At 42.3% G+C, this 22,599-nt stretch overlaps 1 protein-coding gene across 4 annotated transcripts in view; it reads left to right on the forward strand.

Annotated features, from left to right (window-relative positions):
* LOC137866945 (ras-specific guanine nucleotide-releasing factor 2) overlaps window positions 1-19,250 on the forward strand; it is a 39,048-nt gene extending 19,798 nt beyond the window's left edge. The window contains exons 6-29 of one of the 4 annotated variants that reach the window (XM_068703253.1): window positions 153-269; window positions 400-479; window positions 1,157-1,350; window positions 1,458-1,567; window positions 1,723-1,841; window positions 2,990-3,150; window positions 3,236-3,302; window positions 3,800-3,936; window positions 4,374-4,456; window positions 4,885-5,133; window positions 6,697-6,789; window positions 8,466-8,929; window positions 9,986-10,111; window positions 10,687-10,776; window positions 11,531-11,637; window positions 13,162-13,274; window positions 13,703-13,763; window positions 14,351-14,454; window positions 14,987-15,071; window positions 15,297-15,494; window positions 15,890-15,969; window positions 16,053-16,170; window positions 16,263-16,331; window positions 17,004-19,250. In XM_068703253.1, coding sequence (XP_068559354.1) covers window positions 153-269; window positions 400-479; window positions 1,157-1,350; window positions 1,458-1,567; window positions 1,723-1,841; window positions 2,990-3,150; window positions 3,236-3,302; window positions 3,800-3,936; window positions 4,374-4,456; window positions 4,885-5,133; window positions 6,697-6,789; window positions 8,466-8,929; window positions 9,986-10,111; window positions 10,687-10,776; window positions 11,531-11,637; window positions 13,162-13,274; window positions 13,703-13,763; window positions 14,351-14,454; window positions 14,987-15,071; window positions 15,297-15,494; window positions 15,890-15,969; window positions 16,053-16,170; window positions 16,263-16,331; window positions 17,004-17,096 — 3,118 coding nt within the window. In that variant the 3' untranslated portion in view covers window positions 17,097-19,250. Of the gene's footprint in view, window positions 1-152; window positions 270-399; window positions 480-1,156; window positions 1,351-1,457; window positions 1,568-1,722; window positions 1,842-2,989; window positions 3,151-3,235; window positions 3,303-3,799; window positions 3,937-4,373; window positions 4,457-4,884; window positions 5,134-6,696; window positions 6,790-8,465; window positions 8,930-9,985; window positions 10,112-10,686; window positions 10,777-11,530; window positions 11,638-13,161; window positions 13,275-13,675; window positions 13,764-14,350; window positions 14,455-14,986; window positions 15,072-15,296; window positions 15,495-15,889; window positions 15,970-16,052; window positions 16,171-16,262; window positions 16,332-17,003 lie in introns of all 4 variants that reach the window. The other 3 variants (XM_068703252.1, XM_068703250.1, XM_068703251.1) reach the window with 3 other exon arrangements.
* The last annotated feature ends 3,349 nt before the right edge of the window (window positions 19,251-22,599 follow it).

Raw genomic sequence — 22,599 nt, forward strand, 5'->3', positions numbered from 1 at the left:
GCTGGAACAAATAAGAACATCCATTGAACTGTAAGACAACATTTTACAAATGAAATATTAACAATGTCTTCATTAAACGTGTTCGCTCATGTACTGCGTGTGTTTTTTGAAGACACAATTGAATTTCCGACACATCGTGCGTGTGATCGCAGGTACGTCCACCAGCTCTACATCCTGGTCAACTGTTTCCTCAGACCTCTGCGGATGGCGGCCAGCTCCAAGAAGCCCCCCATCAACCACGACGACGTCAGCAGCATCTTCCTCAATAGGTGCGTTAATCATGCTGGAGAGAGAGAGAGAGAGAGAGAGATACTGAGCTTTTTCAGAAAAAGTAACAAATATTAAAATCTCTTTTTCGTCTTTGTGTTTTTACGCTGCGTTTTCACGCCGTGTCTTCAGTGAGACCATCATGTTCCTGCATGAGATTTTCCATCAAGGCTTGAAGGCGAGGATAGCCAACTGGCCAACGCTGGTGCTGGGTAAGCTGTTACTTAGCCTCACACACAAATACACACCCGCCATGCACCCGCTCTGCAACGTCAAGGTCGGCCTCTCCAGTGGTCCAGCGTGTGTCGTTCAAACGTCAGTCTCGACGTCCTACTTACGCGCTCATTTCCCTATCTCAGTCTGCAACGAGCACACTCCTTGTCCTCACAGACAATGGCCGCCCCTTACCAGAAGGCCTCCCACAAATTGACCTCCTAAAACACAGAAGCCCCCCCCCCCCCCCCTCGACAGATAAGCGTCACCTAGGCGACAGACGGCTGAAAGACGCGACAGCAAATTACTTGTGATAAATCCAGAAAGAAAAAGGTTAGACTGATTAAACACTCTTATCTGACGCCAGGCTTCACTTCAGGCTGGGGCTGTTTGTAGATCTCCATCAGCGATATGTTGTACATGCACATCAAATTCATATATATATATATATGAATATATATCGGGAACGAGAATATGAGGATGGAATCGGGGTGTTTATGGAAGAGATAAAACACCCCTATTGATACTTTCTTCATCACAGATCTGGCAAAAGGCTTTAAATAACAATGTGCCAGTATTGGTTGCAACATAATGTTGGCAAATAATTGAGGACTGCATTCCGTCACGTGACTTGCTTAGTGTACTGTAAAGCATGCGTGCGTTTCTTTGTTTCTAGCCGACCTGTTTGACATCCTGCTCCCCATGCTGAACATCTATCAGGAGTTTGTGCGTAACCATCAGTACAGCCTGCAGGTTTTGGCCAACTGCAAGCAGAACAGAGACTTCGACAAGCTCCTGAAACAGTACGAGTCTAACGCCGCCTGCGAGGGAAGGATGCTCGAGACCTTCCTCACGTACCCGATGTTCCAGGTAGATCGCGAGGTTCCGGCTCACAAGAGCGTTCACAAACGTATCTCAATCATTCGTTTTCAATAACCTTCCCCCCCCCTCCCCACATTGCTGGTCTCTCCTACAAGATTCCCCGCTACATCATCACCTTGCACGAGTTATTGGCACACACGCCTCACGAGCACGTGGAGCGAAAGAGTCTCGAGTTCGCCAAGTCCAAACTAGAGGAATTGTCCAGGTACGTGTCTGGAACAGCCGTCACAACGATACATTTTGATATTGAACACTGAACTAACTGGCGTGTGTGTGTGTGTGTGTGTGTGTGTGTGTGTGTGTGTGTGTGTGTGTGTGTGTGTGTGTGTGTGTGTGTGTGTGTGTGTGTCACCTCGTCAGAGTGATGCACGACGAGGTGAGCGACACGGAGAACATCCGGAAGAACCTGGCCATAGAGAGGATGATAGTGGAGGGCTGTGACATCCTGCTGGACACCAGCCAGACCTTCGTCAGGCAGGGTAAGTCTACGGTTGTGTGTCGCTCACCGGTCGGCAGAGCTCCGGAGGGGTTTTCCTGACAGTGAGACCCTCCCGCTTCTCAGCCTGTGATCCGAGGGCACAGAACCCAGAGCTCAGTCAACTGAGTCATGACATTAGCTGCTGTAATACTTTCTCCTGGGAGAGATTTGTCTCCATGTCAGCTTGCCCAGTGGAAATGTGATTCTACAAAGTGGCTGTGGTTCTCCATTCTAACACCTCAAAGTCATTATTCTAAGGTTTAGTAACTATTAGCATCATTTAAAGTAAGACTATCTTCCTAATGAATCATCTAATGACATTTCATGTACATTTCTTGCAAATTTCCTAGATGAAACTGTCAGATTAAACCAATAGCCCTTCACTAAATGAAACACCTCTAAGCACATACAGCACTGTCTTCACTTTCAGAGCACGGTTTGCTATTGTAAATTGCTTTGTGCAAAAAAAAAAAAAAACTGTCAAATGAATGTAGATTTAAAGCCACCTGAAGTTCTCATTTTCTTACTGGGGAGATAAAGGGATTGCCTGTTGAACACTCGTGTATGCTAAAGCCTTAGCGAGGAGTCACGGTGCCAGAACCACCAGCCTTGCCTAATCCAACAAAAAAAAAGTCATTCTTGATCTCAAATGTAGTTCTACTGTATTGCTAAGCAATTATTTCATGCAACATGTGGTTGGCGAGCCAGTCCATTAAAGGCACTGGTCCAAAAACCTGCAAAGCCTTTATACTTTAGATGTTCTCTTCTTGAAATGCACTGAACCATGTCTGTACCAGTGTGCCAGGAAGTGCGCTTACTTGCTACAGTGTGCATAAGCTAATGAGCTAGCGCATCTCGCTATCTAGCGCGCTGACACCAGTTGTGACAGTGCACGTCTTCTCTCGGTCCCATGTTACTGCTCCAAGCAGAGATCCGGTCCATGCCACTAATTCTGCCTGTTTTAATGATCTCCTCTACGTCTCTCAGGTGCACACATGAAGTACATGTCTGCAGAGACGGGGAGTTCAGAAATGTTTGTGCCACGGCAGATGCCGACCAAACACGGCCCCCTCAGCTTAGTGTCAGCTTAATGAAATGTAACGTAATCCTGTGCCCCCCCACCCCCCCCCACCTCCTCCTGCTCCTCAGGCTCTCTGATCCAGCTGCCGTCGGTGGAGCGAGGGAAGCTGAGTAAGGTCCGTCTGGGCGCTCTCTCTCTGAAGAAGGAAGGGGAGCGGCAGTGCTTCCTCTTCACCAAACACTTCCTCGTCTGCACGCGCAGCTCTGGAGGGAAACTGCACCTTCTCAAGGTGAGAAGCAGATTTCAGAGTGGAAATTCACTTTTGAGTTGATCGCGGTTAACCGTCGTTCAAATTTGCTCTCAAACTCTTGCAGCAAGGCGGCGTTTTGTCCCTGATTGACTGCACACTCATAGAGGAACCGGACGCCAGCGACGAAGAGTGTAAGTTTAACAACGTCTATGAAGCGCCGTGTCTACGCTGGTCGACGCACGGGCCGCTCTTATTGGCTCATTTAGGCCCTTCACCCACTCACGGAGGTTAATTAGATGTCAGATGATAAGTGTCCAGAAATTACTTCCTTTTTAAATATCACATGCTCACCCCTTCAAATGTCAGGTTTTGACCTTTTGACATTGCTGATCTTCATCCGTTCTTCTTCTGAGCACTCATTTTGCAAATAAGGGTGAAGTGCCGAGACAACCACATGCATGTGCACACTTCAACACACACACACACACACACACACACACACACACACATCTTTACACTTAAGCCTCAGGGGCACGTATCGGAGATAGCAGGTTCACTGAATTAACCCTCCGTGTGTGTGTGTGTGTGTGTGTGTGTGTGTGTGTGTGTGTGTGTGTGTATAAGCACAAGCAATTTTCATTATCTATTATCATCATTATTATATTAAAAACCTTCTTCTATCACACAGCTAAAGCTGGCGGTCAGGTATTTGGCCAGCTGGACTTTAAGCTGGTGGTCGAGCCTTCGGACTTGCCTCCATTCACTGTGGTGTTGCTGGCGCCCTCGCGGCAGGAGAAGGCGGCATGGACCAGTGACATTAGCCAGGTAATACGCCAACACACACCCATGCAAACGCAGAATAACAAGAACCTCCAAATAGCGAAAGCGAGTGTCCGCCGGGCATTGAGATGGCTTAGTGATAAGTAAACACAGACACAGGTGCAGTTCCCCGGGGGCCGAGTTCAGCTCACTGCCTCAGTTCTTCACAAACACCATGCAGCAGCACCGTGCAAGCATGTCCGACCGGATTACTTCTCATTTAAGACTATTTTAAATGGCTTCTTTTCTTGTTAACCAGACTTATAAAAGAACATATTTCTCAACATTTACGTTACAGACTCCACCCGTCGTCTGCTTTAAATTCTGTAGGTCGAAAACAAACGTGAACATCATTTGCAAATATTCTCACTTTTCCATCTCATACTGTCATTCTCCACTTTACGCTCTCGGTACTTATCGTCCTTTCCTCTCTGTCTCTGTAGTGTATAGACAATATCCGCTGTAATGGCTTGATGACCAGTGTGTTTGAGGAGAACTCTAAAGTCACTGTGCCTAATATGATCAAGTAAGTATGTGTGTGTGTGTGTGTGTGTGTGTGTGTGTGTGTGTGTGTGTGAGAAGAGGAGCTACCATCTCCTAATGCCAGTGTTGTAAAATATATGTTGCGGCATACCTAGTTGTGTTGATGTACTGTAAAGTGTTAGACTTTATGCTATGTATTATTTTGTTTTTTTTTAAATATTAATTTCTGCTCAAAAGTGTTCTTTGGTATCCACTCTTATTTTTAGCTTCCTTCTTTGGAATATGTGGATTTTCTTTTTTTGCATTTCTCTTCGTCACTTGGCTGTTTTTTCTCAGTTACGTTCATAACCTTTTCCTTGGTTAGCAGCCCAGCAGTCACCCATGCTGTGTGTGTGTGTGTGTGTGTGTGTGTGTGTGTGTGTGCGCGCGTGCGTGCGTGCATGTGTGTGTGTGTACGTGTGTGTCCATCAGATCCGATATGCGTCTCCATAAAGATGATGTTGACATTTGCTTCAGCAAGACGCTCAACTCCTGCAAGGTCCCCCAGATCCGCTACGCCAGCGTGGAGCGGCTGCTCGAGAGGCTGACCGACCTGCGCTTCCTCTCCATAGACTTCCTCAACACCTTCCTGCACACATACAGGATGTTCACCACGGCAACGGTCGTCATGGGCAAACTGGCCGACATCTACAAGAAGCCCTTCTCCTCCATACCTATCAGGTCATACGTTGCAAACACGCAAACATGCATTGACAAACAGAGAATAGTGTGTGAAACATGCAAGGATGGGTGTTTTGCGCTCCATGTTATGAGAATGTTTTAGTCAGGTGTGGGTCTGTGCTTTGGACTCTCTATTCACGAGGTTGAATACATACTGGCTGAATTACATACCAGCCTGTGTGTGAAGACCAGCAGAACAGATGCAACAAACAAACAAAGTTTTTGGCACAGCCATAGGAATGTGCTGTGTGTCAAATGAGGAGTTTCTCTCTCTCTCTCTCTCTCTCTCTCTCTCTCTCTCTCTCTCTCTCCCTTGTTAGGTCTCTGGCTGCATCAGACTTGTGTGTTTATATTCCCTGCTCGACTTTACTGAACTTACCGTTTGAACTGGTAAAGCTCTGTATTTTTCCCCAGCCCTAGGGCAGGTTTGTATATAAAGCCTACCTCACCGTGGGTTGTGGCTGCCTTCACAGGAAGAGAACAGGGGAGGTCTGAGACCAGAGGTGTGCAGGAAGGGTAGAGGGGGTGTGTGTGTGTGTGTGTGGGGGGGGGGGGGGGGGGGGGGGGGGGGGGGGGGGGGGGGGCAAGTCACCTGTCTGCTTAATTTTCTCCCCCTTATGTCATTTAATGTCGGCACACAAGCAACCCAAGTTTCCCTCTAGTCGAACCTTCCACTTTATTCTCTCCTTCATTCATCAAAGAGGCAGTACAATAAGAAGGTTTTATTGTGTCACACACACACACACACACACACACATACACACACACACACACACACACACACACATCAGGTCAACATTTTTGATTTGGACAGTACTTTTCTTCATAAAAACAAATATCTAAAAAAACTAATAACATTTCCATCTGCTGTACTTTGCGTTTAAAGGCGTATGCTATCAAATGTTAGCATGCTTACGTGCTAAACTAAGATGCTAAACATGATAGCCTTAAACATGCATACTGTCAGCATACTGATGTGAGCATTAAGCTCAAAGCCCTGTTATGCCTTGGTCTTGTGTATTTATATTTCATGGCTCTTTTACAAGTACTTCATCTTCCAGGTTATCTTGCTTTATTCATTTTGCCTTTCTTTTAATGAGCATTTGTTGACAACGATTGGAACACGTCAACTTCCAAAGTTTACAAGTGATTAGAATGAAGCCTTTTTATGCTCCTTGGTTTTCCTATTTTTTGTTGATCAGTTTGTTTCATTTGTGTCCCTTCCTGTTAGAGACTCTGTTGTGGACACACACATGAAGACATAATAAACACGGACTTTAACACAGCTCTCTGCATCCGTTTCACGCTGGATTTTTGTCTCCCATGCGGTCATGAGTCTGAGAGATTGAACATATGCCGGCGCTCTCTCTCGCTCACACGCTGCCTCCCCTCCTCAAACACACCTTTCCATCCATCACCTTCCCTCCCACCATCTTCTATCTTTGTCACATCTCCTGCTTTTGCGTTTTTTCACGTCTTAATCCAACCATCGCCATCATCCATTTAATCATGTTTCTGTGTCATCCATCCCCCCCTGTCTCTTCGTGTCCCCTCTAACTGCAGGGCGCGGTACCACTCATTTGACCGTCTGTCTATCTCATCCATCTGTCCCGACTACAGTCTGAAGATCAAGAGGATAGCCGTGGATCAGTCCAAGTAACTGACTCTGTCTGTCCTCCTCTTTACTGTCTCTTTCCAACTTCACCCGCCTGGTCCTCCTCTCCTCTGGTCTTGGTCTGACACTTCACTGATGCATGACGTTCCCCCTTTACTTTTGAATCTACCTGCTATCTATCGCTTTTATGTGACTGGAACAACTCCCAGGAGCTGTAGTCTCGGTTTGAGACATTTTAGGTTGATGATACGTGGACAGGAATGTGAGAAGGGAAATGTTTTCTGTAGCATGTTCTCTATCACCGGAGCATCTCGTCCTCAAGGCTGTTTTCCTCTCTCTGTCTTCATTCCTCTTGAGTCTGCTTCACATCCGTCTCTCAAGCATCTTCCACCGCTTGCTTCAAAGTCCTTTCAGCTTTTCCTCCTCTCTGCTTTTCATGCATCTTTCCTTCCTCCATCTGCCTCTCATTCCTCCCCACCCCTCCTCCTCCTCCTCCTCTTTTGATCTGGGATGCATATTTGTTTCCTCTTATTTCCTGCTGAATAACTGACTTGTGTGTGAATAAATGATGGATGTGTTTATCTATGCATGATTGCTCTTCCCTTGATGCAGCTCTGTGTTAATGTCATCATGAAATGCCTGTTGATTAAAGCTGTTGCACTTCCATTGCCTGGTAAATAAGGCGTTTAAATGTTGCAAATGTAATCGGTAATAAAAGACTGATGCTTTTTAAAAAAATTCTAATCTATGAAGCGGATATATTTTTTTTTGGTTGACTATTATGTTCCTGTTTAAGGCACATAATCAGCTACTTAAAATCCTATTCAGTATCTTTCAGCTTTAAAGGTTTTTGAGGGGGTTCACATACACACTTGCTGATCAGTTTTAGTTACTTTGAACCCTGTTTATGCATCGTTCCACAGTTTTAGCAAGACCTAAACGGCAAAGTTCAGTCCCTTGACTTTAATCAAACTGAGCATATGTTTAACTTGCTGAAGAACAGATTGCAGGCAATCTCATAAAGTTGATATGACATGGAGCAACTTAAGCATTCATTTGCAGTCGCATATGTTCAGTTGACAAATGTAAGTCCAGATATTCACTCTCTTTTTAGCTCCCTTTTGGTCCCTACCTACCGAAGGAAATATTGAGCTTTGCTGCTGCTAAATTTTCCTCCACGTTCGTCCTTTAAATCGTTAAAAGTAACGATCAGAGCAGATTCACGTTTATATTGACTTTGACCCTTTTCATCAAAAACTGTGGGGACCGTGCATACGGAGTAATACAATCCCTACGCCGGTCACCTGATGTGGATGTAAACACCCTTGAGTTAATTAAAGCTTAAAGAACGGTATCCTCGTAGACATATCTTTATGTCGAACCCATTCTGCTGGAGTACAGACAGGACACAATACATATTGTGTCACTGTTGTAATGTTTTCTGAATGTGCCCACTCATTATAAGTCAGTCTGGATAACTACATTAGCTAAAATGTAACATTGAATTCCTTGAGTTTTCTATTTCTTTATGAATTCTGAATACACCTCTGAAACTATCTGACAGAATGACTTTGCTATTGAAACTTTAACACTCCAAGGCACACTGACAAACAAACTGTTCTTTTTCCACTGCTTCAATTACTCATTTTTCTTTTCATCCTTTTAAAAAAAATCCTCTGATTTTGATAACAAATTACTTTTTCCCCCCTCCGTTCAGATCCTTGGAGCTGTTCTTTGCCACCAACCAGAACAACAGAGCCGGCGAGCACACGAACGACAAATCTCCTCGTCTCTGCCGCAAGTTCTCCTCTCCTCCTCCTCTGTCCATCCCGTCCCGCACCTCCTCCCCCGTCCGAACCCGAAAGCTTTCCCTCCACTCCCCCATCACCGCCAGGGTCGGAGGGCTCGACCTCACCAGTCCTCTGTCAAACTCCGGCGTCATCCACACCACTTCCCAGTCTGCTGCCAGTAGCCCCACATCTGCCCACACGCCCCAAACCTCCTCCCCTCCCCCTCCTCCCTCTTCCACCTCCCCCCCACCCAACAACTCAAAGTCACCACAGGACCCAGTTCCTCCCGTTCCCTCCTCCCCAGACCAAAGTCCGTGCTCGACCGCAGAGGGGGAGGACGGGCCTAAGATGGACCCTTTCTCTGGCAAACTGAGACGGAGCATCCGCAGAGGTAAGCTATGGCTTCCACACGAATACAGCGCAAACATGTACACTGTACCGAACATCGGGTCTGGATGTGTTTGACTTCAGCTAGAAAGGGCAGTGAAGTAAAGAGCACATTTGTGGTGGTTTTAGTGATGACCTGCATCTAGAAATTATATTAAAAGAAGATTTTTGTTCTTTTTTAATCATACGGTCATTATGGAAGCAACAGAGATTTAGTTCAACATGTTGCGGGTGTTCTGTGCTTCACTGTGCTCAGCTTATCGAGCTATGTGTCGTCTCTTGATTGAATGTCGACGTACAGTTCGCAGTCGAGCCTCATTTGCATACTGAGATGCTCGCGGAAGGGCTGGAGGTCACTCCTCAAGTGGCACAGTTTGAAGTGTAACAGCGGAACAGGCGCCTGCTGAAACATCATTATCTCCTTTTACGTTTGTGTGCTCGAGTCGGCTGTAGCTGACTTCCCCACCGCACAAGCTCAGATCTTCTAATTGTGCCGTTAAACAGGCCATTCAGACTTGGAGAGAGAGACGGTGTCAGGGCCTCTGAAGCAGCACGGCGATGACAAGCTGCAGTTACACCCTCATTAGCACACACACACACACACACACACACAATTTTATGTGTGTGTAAGAGTGTGTGCAGATGTGGTAGCTGCTAACCGCTCACATGGAGACAAAGAGCCATTAGTGGTTGTAGCATCAAGCCACTCTCACCTTCTCTGCACACTCCCTTTTCCTTGGCATTTGCTGTTTGCCAAAGGCTTCTGCAGTCACAAGCTCTGAACCCAATTGTTCACCAATGAGAGATTTTGCTACATGTGCACGATAACTATTCATGATAACTGTCTTCTTCATGATATCCTCTGGTTATACTGAGCGACCGCTGCACGGCTGTGAACTTAAGTGCAATAATGTTCTCCTCTCCAGAAGAGCGGCTGCAGTCGTGGCCACCACCATGACCGTAAACATCATCGCCACCACCACCACCACCATCACCATCATCATCACCATCATCATCAGCATCATCATTATTCTTGTCCCATTTCTGTCCTCCTCTCTAGCTCTGCTGGAGTCGGTGTCTCTGGAGAAAATCATCCCAGAGTCTCCTCAGAGCAGCGAAGCAGGAGACATGTCTCCGTGTCGCTCACCTTCCACACCTCGACACCTCCGCTACAGGCAGCCTGGAGGTACCATTATGTGTGTGTGTGTGTGTGTGTGGGGTTTTTATTGGCCTATACTGACAGCCCCCCCCCCCCCCCCCCCCCCCCCTGCAGAGCCAGGTAAAGATCCCCGACCCTGCAGCTTTATTACAGCAGTATAATAGAAAGCTCATACTGTATAGCCAGACTATGGCATAAAAGCTCCTGTTTGACTGAGCCATAATGACGCTCATTTCACTGGTGATATTAAAGGTGATGGCTGATATGGTCACAGTGAGAATTCCTTGATGGCTGTTGGAAAAATGACGAGGAGTGAAAAAAACATGGTGTTCAATGTGCCTGTAACTACGACGACGATGCTCAATATTGGAAGTTTCTTTAGGAACAATGAAGACGTCCATAGTGAACTACTCGTCATGCAAATTACTGGTTATAGCCACAGCCATCACATTAATGCTAACACATTTTATTTCCTATTTCATTTTGATTGTATGAATGAAAGTACTTTTTTTTTTTTTATTCCCTTGCGTCGACTCCTTTTGATGATGACAGCGGCAGAAATTGTCGCCGTTGACGATAATGATGTATTCGTGTGTCTGCAGTTCAGTCAGGGGAGAACTCCCGCTGCCCAGTCTCTCCTGCTTCAGCCTTTGCAATCGCCACAGCAGCAGCAGGACATGGTTCACCGCCAGGTACACACATACACACACACACACATACACACACACACACACACACACACACACACACACACACAGGTTCAAACATACTATTAAATAATAATGTTTTCAATGGCACTTAAAAGATAATACGTCACCAAAAGTGTGAGCTTTTGGTTCTTGTTTTAGTTTGCAATGGTTTGAAATATCTGTATCTGATATCAATGACTTAAACCAATATTTATACAGGCCTCAAAAGGAAATATAGTGAGTTTACTTTGTTACTTAATCTGTTAGCAGTAGTTATTAGGAATACTAGCATTTTGCAGTCTATGCATATGACCAGCTCATAATATATATTGTGTTACAATAACCTACCGTGCATTATTAGAAATATCAGAAATATGGTTTGATTTACTGCTATTTACAAAAAAAAAAGATCTGTCCATATTGAATTATCCGGACTTCAATTTGGGTTAATTGCCCCTTTAAAACACTGTTTGATGATGGCTTGACATATTCCAACTCAAAAATGTTCAGAATACACAGATTTACCGCAAATACTTCTCTACTTCTACTACCGTAAAATTGTGCAATACTTTTAATGAAGCATTTTTGGATTGCATTATTTTAACTTTTAATACTTTCCAATACTTCTGGACCAGACATATTTTTCTTTTGTCGGTAAATACAGTTAAGCCCAGATCACCATTGAAACTGTTATATCATCACACAATAATAACATATTTCCTTTTTCTTCCAATTTTTTTAAAATTTTCCCCTCCAGTGTTTACTAACTCTGAAAGAACTTGTGATAAAGAGTTCATCATCCGAAGAGCTGCAACTAACCGAGTTCTCAACGTGCTGCGGCACTGGGTATCCAAACACTCACAGGTCTGTCTGCACCCACCAGTGTCTCTCTCTGTGTGTGTGTGTGTGTGTGTGTGTGTGTGTGTGGTCCCCTGTCTTGCTGGGGTGATCAAGCCTGTGGTCTCATTAAAGCAGGCGTCTGATGCGTTCTCTGTCTCTCTGCTCCGCTGCTTTCACTTGAGCACATAAACAGCCGTGTGCTCACACAAACACGCTGCACATTGTTGCCGTATCAGTTGGACAACCGGCCTCAGTCCACCTCCTCCTCTGCCGAAGCGGCCAGCGTTGCCTCTAATGAAGTGAATACCGCGGTAATTGCTTGACTCACAGCTTGAAGGTCTATTGATCGGTTTCATGGATTTTTCTTCAATAACACAAAATGCCGTGATGATAGGCCAGCTTTGGTTGGCTTATTAACGACGAAACAAAGCACAAACGCCACACACCCACTCATATTTCTCTCTAGGGGGGGGGGGGAAAGACCAAAGAGCTTGTTAAAACTGACCTTTGAACAAGAGTGGAATTGGGGTGGGAGTGAAAAGGGAAAAGGAGGAAAGGATGGAAGGAATGAGGGGGTTCAGAAGGAGGAATGGACAGACTAGTGTGTTGAGACTAGAGAAAGTCATATGACGATACATATATATATATACACTATAAAAAAAAGTCAGAGAATTTTACAGTGAAAAACTGTAAAATTCACTGACTTTTAAAATCACAACAGTAAGAGACCGTAAATTGTAAATAGGTTATATTCAGTTTATCTGACAGTGAAACACCGTAAATATATATATCAGCTGAAACAATAATTTGTGCATGTATTTCTTGTAAAAAATACATTTTGTCACTGTTAAATGCATTAAAAATTGTTCTGATAACGGAAATACACCGTTATATGAAAAAATAAATCCATACCGTGATTTTTGCATTCATTACTTCTAAAAAATTAATTTGGTTACTGTTAAATGAACGGACCGCTGTTATATATATATATATATATATATATATATATATATATATATATATATATATATATACGTATACATTGAGACTAAATAAATGTATTGACCGCCAGATATTTTGCCGCTGTTCATACTCTTGTGGTAGCTGTCCTTTTAATAGTGTCACAGGCCGCCATGTTGCAAATCATTTACACTAGTATTGGATTTTTAAACGATTTGTTTCCCATCAATGTGGTACCTTGGTAACATCAGGTATTCGATTTTCTGGATTAGCTCAACACAGACATTCCCATCTGATTATTTTATCCATAAACTCTCACTTGATCATCCCGAATGGAACACGACCGTCGGACAAGAGAACTCTGACAGCGTAACGTAACACATCCACTTCACTGTCCAGGGGAAAAGAAGTACAGGCAAAGTGCACAACGTTTGACAAAGAGGTGGTTTAAAACCATAAAATCTACATCATTACCATCAATTAAATATTCCCAATTAACATCAGTAAAAAAAGATACCTAAGGTATCTACAGAATAGTACTAGTACTAGTACTTTCAACCACAGAGGTTGATTTGTGTTTGTGTTCAGGACTTTGAGATGAACGGGGAGCTGAAGATGTCGGTGATCTGTCTCCTGGGGGAGGTGCTCAGAGATCCAGACCTGCTCCCTCAGGAGAGCAAAGCTACTGCCAACATACTAAGGTGTTGCACACACACACACACACACACACACACACACACACACACACACACACACACACACACACACTAACATGCAGCACGTGTGTGAAACACTTGAATATAACACTTGAAAGCTTCTGTTCTGTTCTATTTTATTTCTTTCTGTTCTGTTTTTTTCTGTTCTGTTCTATTTTATTTCTTTCTGTTCTGTTTTTTTCTGTTCTGTTCTATTTTATTTCTTTCTGTTCTGTTTTTTTCTGTTCTGTTCTATTTTATTTATTTCTGTTCTCTTTTTTTCTGCTCTGTTCTGTTCTGTTCTGTCATATTATATCACGTGTCAGTCTGTTGTTTTTGTATTACGTTGTGTTTTATTCGATTCGTTTCTGTTCTTTGCGTTGTGTTTCTATGTTATTCAGCTTTAGTCTCTTCTATTTCACTCTGTCTCCCAGTGCCCTCTCTCAAGACGAGCAGGAGGACGCCCAGCTGAGGATAGAGGACATCTTACAGATGGTGAGAAAAGCTGCAGCACATAAAATCCTCCCATCACTTATTTAAATTGTCGTCATTGCAAACATATTGTTGGGATTTTGACATGATATTGCTCTGTTAGATCAATGGAGCAGCAGTAAACTGCAGAGGAAAGAGGTTTCTACTGCAGCCTGTTGTTATTGCAGACTGGCTGATTGATGCAGCTTTTAATTTGAATGGTGGTTCTGGGATTACCTCTATGAAGCCGGCGCCCCTTGCTATTTAAGCATTAATACGCAACCTCCCTCCAAATACTTTACCAGTTCCCAGAGATGAAACATAACCAGCAGTCATGAGTAACCCTGGTTTACTATTTAGGCTTAATAATAACTGGGACTCACTCACAGTGAAAAGCCTGTTCTCTCCTCCAGGCAGGAGGGGTAAATACAACCTCTCCTGACTGTGACGGTCTCCGGGGAACTGTCAACTGTCGTAAAACATAATCATCATTCAGCCAGTCTCTTTATTAGATATTAATATCTCCTTGTTACCCGTGCTGCGGTGTGAAAATGTGCTCGTTTATGACTCTCTCTCTCTCTCTCTCTGCCGGCGTGTGTCCGTGTGTTCAGGCGGACTGTCCGAAGGCGGAGTGTTTCGAGTCTCTGTCGGCGATGGAGCTGGCCGAGCAGGTCACCCTTCTGGATCACATCGTCTTCAGGAGCATTCCTTACGAGTCAGTCCTCTCATTGCGCTCTCGCACCGTGATCTACGTCGCTATGTGGTTAACTGCTTGCATCATTTAGTCATTTCATTCTTTTGCCATTACGTATCATAAAGCACCGAACGCAGGGGAGTCGCCTCATGGTATCCCCATCTAATGTGGCCCTCTCTCAAAAATCAGTGGCCTAAGAAAAAGTATCCAACGCTTCGGTTTGTGAAATCCCCCCAAAAAATAAGGAAACACAGTTAGCTCGCTTTTAACTAGTTAATACCAGATAGAAATGTGCTTTGTAGTTTCTTAAAACTTGATATTTGACTCGACGGTAATGCGTCCAACAACCAATGTGTTGCGTTCAAAGACATCTGTCTTTACTGGTGCTGTTTAATTAGTATGAGTAATGCTATCAACCCCTGCTGGGAACGCGATAATATCCTTAAGTCACAGGCCTTAGCTTATAATTTATATTTTATGAGATTACTGCTGTGTTTTCGCCTTTACGATCTCATTTGGACTTATCACACGTCTCTGTCCCAACTCTCCTAAGAGAGTTCCTGGGGCTGGGCTGGATGAAGGTCGATAAGACGGAGAGGACGCCATACATCATGAAAACTACTCAACACTTCAATGATGTGAGCTCTTTCAGGATTTTGTCATTTGTGTATCCTTTGCAATTAAATCTATATACATAAACATATATTTGTATCTAGTACAACCTTACGCAGCATAGATTTTCTATCCTCAACTGTTATATATTCAGCACTTCCAGTAAGCTGCCAGTGTGGGATCAACACAGTTCTTTCCATCATCTCGTCTGAGCTCATCTTAAATATCCTTCTTTTCTTTTCCTTGTGAAGATGAGTAACCTGGTGGCATCGCAGATCATGACCCACACCGATGTGGGCTCGAGGGCCAACTCCATAGAAAAGTGGGTCGCCGTGGCCGACATCTGCCGCTGTCTCAACAACTACAACGGCGTGCTGGAGATCACGTCTGCGCTCAATCGCAGCGCCATCTACCGTCTGAAGAAGACCTGGGCTAAAGTCAGCAAACAGGTGGAGTAGTTCTCCATTAGTCCTCTCTCTGTAAAACTCAAAAACCAGCGTATGTAAAGTTTACCTCAGCATAGAGGATTAGAGTACAGTTCTTTGGTAATGTCTTCAAATGTATACAGAATCAATGCCATTAGAGAGTTCAGGGAAAGACAACAAAGAAAAGCATTTGCCTGGAATGTTTAGTATCTACTCTTCGCTCAATTGTGATGAACACTAAATCGATCAAACCATTTTAATACAGTCATCAGACAGTCTGCCTGTTCAAATCTGATTTTGAAGAGTAAGTGGTTCTTGGATTAATGCAACAGCCTTGATGTGTCCTTGGTTGTTCATGATGATGATGATGATGATGATGATGATGATGATTTTAAATGCGTATCCGGGATCCTGTCCAGGCTAAAACCCTCATGGACAAACTGCAGAAGACCGTGTCCACCGAGGGAAGGTCTAAGAATCTGAGGGAGACCCTGAAAAAGTGAGACATTGCAAATAACAACACTAAACGTATCATGACACTTTGTGAGACATTGTATTGGTTCACACACTCTCTTCCTCCAGCTGCAACCCTCCGTGTGTGCCGTACCTGGGAATGTATCAAACTGACTTGGCCTTCATTGAGGAGGGAAGGCCCAATTTTACTGAGGAAGGTCTCGTGAACTTCTCCAAAATGAGGATGGTAGGCACATACATACAAAAATAACCACGCGAATCATCCGTACATGTGCGCTTTTACTTTGACTGTCAAGTTGAATTCAACCTTTTCTTTAGATATCCCACATCATCAGAGAGATCCGACAGTTCCAGCAGACTCCGTACAGAATAGAGCATCAAGCCAAGGTACACAAAAGCCTTTTTTTTTTTATTTGTCAGGAACAAGAACGTCATCAAATGTGCACTACATTTCAAGAATAATGAATCATAAACTTTATTTATTTAGAGCTGCTATAAAACTCAAAAAATGTAAACTAAAACTAAAGAAATTCTGAAGCCGAATCGTTGAGTTCAGAAGTGAGTTAACTAACAAGAAGAAAGCCTGGATCCTTTATGGAAGTGCTTGTCTCTGCTGCTGTTGTGAAAGGATTATTGAAAATCCCTTTGATATACGGTAGTGTGGAAAAGTACATGTTTCTGGGAGCCAAAAAACATCTTTAATCACCAATTTTTCCGCATCAAGAAACAAGAGGATTGGTAATTGGTGATGTCATCCTTCTACCATCCACCGTGTATCAATGTAAGCCTCGCAGCTGTTAGCTGGACCACTCAGAGAACTTAAGACGACTACGAGATCTAAATTCAATTTGAGTTAAGCAGCATAACTGCAAAGCCATTTTGGTTTAATCCCCATTCAGCCCTTCAAGACCATCTAGTGATCTACTTGCTAAAACATTTGAAACATTAAACGTTAAAGATGAATTGAACAGAGCAGAATGAAGCCGTAGCTGTAAACGTGAGTACGTCTACGTTGATGGACCAATATCTCTCCCCGCCTTTTTATTGCTTTCCTTCCAGGTGACCCAGTACCTCCTGGATAAGACTCTCATCATGGATGAAGAGACACTCTATGATCTCTCGCTGAAGATCGAGCCCAGGCTTCCTGCCTGAGTTTGCAGCTGTTCGTGGCCAGTGGGAACCTGCCAAACCTGGACACCCCCCCACCCCCCCTTGAGGGAAACACGCCCACGCAATCTCATCAATCAAGAGGAAATCTGAGAGTTTTGAGAGCGACGTGGAATTGGAAATAAGAGAAATACTGACTGAAGTGGGAGATGTCTTTAGAGTCGAGCATGAGGACAGTTGAACGAGCTTTTACAGGAGACGGAGGGAGCATGAGGATGGGGGACGAGGCTGTTGGAGTGTCGGATTGATTGTCTTCAAGGAGAACAAGAGCGAGGTGGTTTTTGGTTGCAATGCGCGATGGGTTTTTGAGGAAACGACACGCCGCCGCGTGCGCTCGTCGTTCCTCGAGACGAGAGTGCGGCGCACACGACATCACACGGGCGGAGCGTGGAGTGAATGGATGGGATACGGTGGATGTAACAGAGATGTAGCATATACAGATCGTGTGACAGAGAGATGTCCGCTTTCGTGTCTCTGTGCCGTTGTCTATGTTCTGTTGCCTGTGCATTTCCGTGCCACGTTCCTGGAGCAAAAGCCCCCAAAAAAAAATAAAAATAATATATTTGCTTTTTTTTTTTTGTCATGATGGTCACTGCATAGAACTTGCATGAAATTCAGCTTGGGATGTAACTGTCTAAATGGCCTTCCACCTGACCCCTGACCCTCAGCTTAGCATGCATCACTCTCACCAGAGTGACCCTCTAAGCCACTATGCATCCTCAGTGGGCTGGGTGTGGCAAAAGAAAAACGCCTTTAAGCCTTCACGTGTAATGTAGAAAGACAATTGAAAAAATGATTTAAAGTGGAAAATCTGATCTGTTTTGATGAGGTTTTTCCTTTTGATAAACAATATATTCCGTAGTAGTCTTTGGTCCGTCTTTGCCTAAAGACCGAATGCAAAGCAAATGAAAACGTCCACATGAATGATACAAAACAAAAACACTTTATTAGTGCCTTCCACTAGTGCAGGTCAATTTCCCCCCACAGTTGCCAATACACAAGTTTTACAGGAATCCTGCTTCGAAGATTTACTTTAAAATTGGACTAGAGCTTCACGCATTCAACTTCTTCTTTTTATTTCAGAAACTAGGTTCTGTAGACTTAAGAGTAGCATGTTAGTGTAAACACAGTAAAGTCATTGCAGCAAATATCTCCCTCTAGTGTTTAAACATTGTTATAGCCTGTACTGACCCAAAGCTTTTGCAGCTTTTTGTGTATTTGTTGGATTTTTTTTTTTTGGCTTTGACAAATTGTCTGATACCGACGCGTGTAGTCAGGTCCCGGTGTGTAACTCTTGGATGTAGGCTGGGACCGTTTTTTTTTTTTGCACTCTCTTGAGATGTAGCTTCGCTTGAGTGACAGTATCGTTATTTTACCACGCTATTTATTTCATCAGATACTGTATTTATGATATTTTTGTATATATAGTTACTCCACACATATCACATGATTGATGAAGAGTTTGAATTGTTATGCTGTGAATATTGATTCTATTGGGGGTTTTTTTATGTCTCTCTTGCTTTTATGTTGAATTGTAGTTTTGCATCCCAGACTCTTGTATCGCAAGAACTCTGTTAAACTTTATTAAAAACAAACAATGTCATTTGAAAGTGAGGAAAAAAAAAAAAATGTAGCATTTGAATAATAATAATTTGTTTTCCGTATTGCTGATATGATGAACATAGTTGTCCTGCATGCACACAACAGCTGCATGTTGTGCATGTCCGACCGGACGCTCCCTGTGCGTTGTCCCTCTGCTTTTCTATATTAATATTGTCTCTGTAGCTGTCAGGAGGCTCCGTTAAAAGGCATAGAAACTACATTTTGTCCATTGAATCTGACACATTCGTCTCTAGCTCGAGCATCGTGTTTAGGCTCTGTCATCCGCAACAACAAAAAAAAGAAGCCTGTTGTTATCGAGTAGCGGCGTCAGAAGTAACAGACTGATCAGAAGAAGAAATGTTTTCAGGCTTTGCTTTTGGAAAAAAAAAAAAAAAAAAAACATGTCTGCACTGCATCTGTAATTCTGACTCACAGGTTTGGGAGTACAGGATGCTACGTTTGTATTGTACCATTTCCGTGTATTTGTTTTGCATTTTTCACTTGTAGACGCGGGAGAAATAAATTCAACATGCCTTACGTGTTTGCACATTTTCTTTGGGATAATTTCAATGATGTTAAGTTGCCTCTGCTACCTATGGCAACGCAGGGCTCCGACAATCTCTGGTGCATCAAGAAATTTCAAAATTCAGGACCAAAAAAATACTTTTAGCATAGTTTAACTCCTCTTGAACACCTGGGGGTTTTAATCTGGTGCTGAGGTCTAAGAGAATATCATAAAACGAGCATAAAATCACCAAATTTAAGGATTATTTTATTTTCTTTGTCTAAAACTGACCAGTTTTAACACACTTGTACACACTCAGCCAGACACCAGAACTATATTACATATTCTAAACACGTGAAAGCTAATCATTTTCTTTGAATGATCAACAATTTAGGAGCTTTATGTTATATATGCAATGTTCGGACCTCGAACATTTTATGAAGTAAGGAACCTGTTTATTCCCAGGTTCAAAGCCTCTACTTGTTTTGATTGTTAGAGGGACACAACACATGTTAACTGATTAAAGAAGCTGAATTACAGATTCATAATGAACTCTTCGGGCTGCTGCTGCTGAAGAGTATTCCGTCTTTGGACGAGGGCTTTGAAAGGCCAACCGAAGTTCACGCATATAACTACAGTACAAGACCGTAGACCGCCTATAATGACAGTTGTTACTGTATCCTTCATGAAGCGGTCCCTCAACCGGAGTGATGATTTGACGTTCAAGTGCAGAGGCAAATCATTTGTGCTTGTTGCTAAGGGCACTAGGGAAGCCAGGAATATGAAAATGTTCATTTTAACAATATACAGTACTGCACAGGCGACACACAAAGCTATTTCATGTGATGGATTGACAGAGGACAGAACTGTAATGACATGAAACCTGGACTTAGACTGGAGGTTTGCAGACAGAATGTCAACATCCTCCACAACAGTTATTTCAGCCTTTATCCTTTTTTTCCACTGAAGTTCTGCTGAAGCGTTTTGACAACCTTTTATTTTGAAGTTCTGACATGCAGACCTGCACATGTAGTGTACATGTCATGTGATGTGACCTGGCACTGTGAGGTGTGATACCGTTCAGCAGACAGACGCACAGCTCAACATATCATACATTCACTTTTGTCTTCATACTTTATAATGGCTTTTTAATTACTTTTTTTGTGACAATTTGCTATGGCTTGCAATGACTTTTGACATACTGATATGACATTTATTTTATATTACTTTTTTTGATAAATTTATATATTATCTGTTTTTTCTTTTTCAGGAGTTATATACTCTGATGTTTTGATGACTTTTTTTTGTAACATACTATACTATGACTTTTTTAGGACTTTTTTGATATACTATACTTTCAACATATATTATGATTTTTTAAAAACTTTTTTGGACTTTGACTTTGTTAGTGACTTGTTTCACATACTAATATATGACTTTGTCTTTTTTTCAACATACTATACTAATACTTTTTTTGACATGCTGGTATGACTTTTTAAGACTTTTTTGACATATAGTATGATAACTTTGTTCATGACTTTTTTTCAACATGCTAAGATGCATTTACATTTTATTTTTATATACTAACATATTACTTTCCAATATCTTCTTTTCGACATGCTAAAGTATGACTTTTTTTTCAAAGTTTACTATAACATTTTTGTGACTTTTTTGATTATACTATGCTATACTATGACTTTTTATAACTTTGTTCAGCGTGCTAAAATAGGATTTCTTATAACTTAATAATTCATGACTTTTTAAAAAACTTGTCATAAATCAATATACTTTTCTTCAAAATAGGGCTTCAACAAATAAAAACTAATAAGTTTCAGCAAATTATACTATGACTTTTTGCGACATACTGTTTTTATGAGTAATACATTACTTTTACATGACTTTTTTTCCAACTACGACTCATTTTTTTCAACAGACTATACAATTACTTTGACAAACCTTACTTAATTGGAGCAAACAAACATATCCACTCACTTCAAAAATGCACTCACAGAAACTAAATCTGAGAGCCCATAATGTTCAGAACTACATATCAATTCACTGACCAACAATGACGTCAACAGAGAAAATACAACTGAAACAAGTGGTGTAATAACCACACATAAATTCCATGCTCATAAATTTCTCTTGTTTAAAGATAGAAAAATATAATATACTTTTTTTGATTGACATCACTTCATACCTGAAAGAAAGTGAATTTAAAGCTGCAGGGCAATTCAGTGAAATACATTTTCTAAATTTAAGCAATTTATTTTAAGATGCACATTTTTCGAAAGCATTCTGTTGTGTCAGTTATTCTTTAATCCAGCCCTCATTTTACTTGAAATGAGAAGAACATTTATTTATGTATTGCCATGTATTATTTATAATAATTTGAAGTTGGCTCGTGAATGAGACTTTTAAAGGGCTTTTATTTTGAAATGCGACATCAGAATGTCCTGTATCTGAGTGACACCTTGAGGTGGTCTGCTATTAACCTGAAGTGAGGTGAAATGATTTTGAATATGTCATACTTTAATGTTTTTCGACAAAAGACATGCTATACTTTTCAACTTTCACCATGCCATACTATGACTTCTGAGATACTATACATTTACTTTTGTTTACATACTGCACTATAACTTATACTATGATTTGACTGTTTTTAAATACAGTCATTTTACTTTTTATAACTACAGTAGGTACATTTTGGACACTATACTACTTTTTGACATAATCTGTAACTTTTTTGACAACTATGTATTTTTTCTAAACTGTCGTTATTTATTACTTTGTTGATGTACTATACTTTGACTTTTGACATACTATAGTTTTTCTTGCATTGTATAATATGACTTTTTTCCTATTATATACTATGTCTTTTTTGACATGTCATGGTGGGAATAGGCAGGGACTGTGGAAATCCAAATATTTTTTTAATACAATCTTAGCTACAGAGGCCTTGATACATAAAACCATAACACAACCTTTATTCCTTTAATACATGTTCTGTCCAACATAAATTAAGCAAAACTGGGGAAACTGAGTTCAGACTATTGGTAGAGAGGCAGACTACGGTGACGAGATTGGGATTGGGCCAATGAGCCGAGGCCAACAAGTGCTTTTTGTAATCTGGCCCTAATTAAGGAATTGGTTGGGGGGGAGGAGCCAGGCTTGGTGCTGCATTCACAAACACTACACCTTCTGTTGCATTCACTGGCACTGGAGGAGCATTCCCAACCACACTTTCAGAGGAGCTTACCAAACAGTACCAACTGGTGCCTGCAAACATGAACTCCAACCTCGTTCTCCTCATCTCCTACAGTGTTGATGATGGGATGTCCAGGGTTGTCCACCCCGGTCTGGATGCGTTGGTGTAGCATC

Source organism: Cebidichthys violaceus, unplaced genomic scaffold, assembly GCF_023349555.1.
Source record: "Cebidichthys violaceus isolate CVI_PGR_0920_01 unplaced genomic scaffold, fCebVio1.0.p SCAF_9, whole genome shotgun sequence".
Taxonomy (NCBI): domain Eukaryota; kingdom Metazoa; phylum Chordata; class Actinopteri; order Perciformes; family Stichaeidae; genus Cebidichthys; species Cebidichthys violaceus.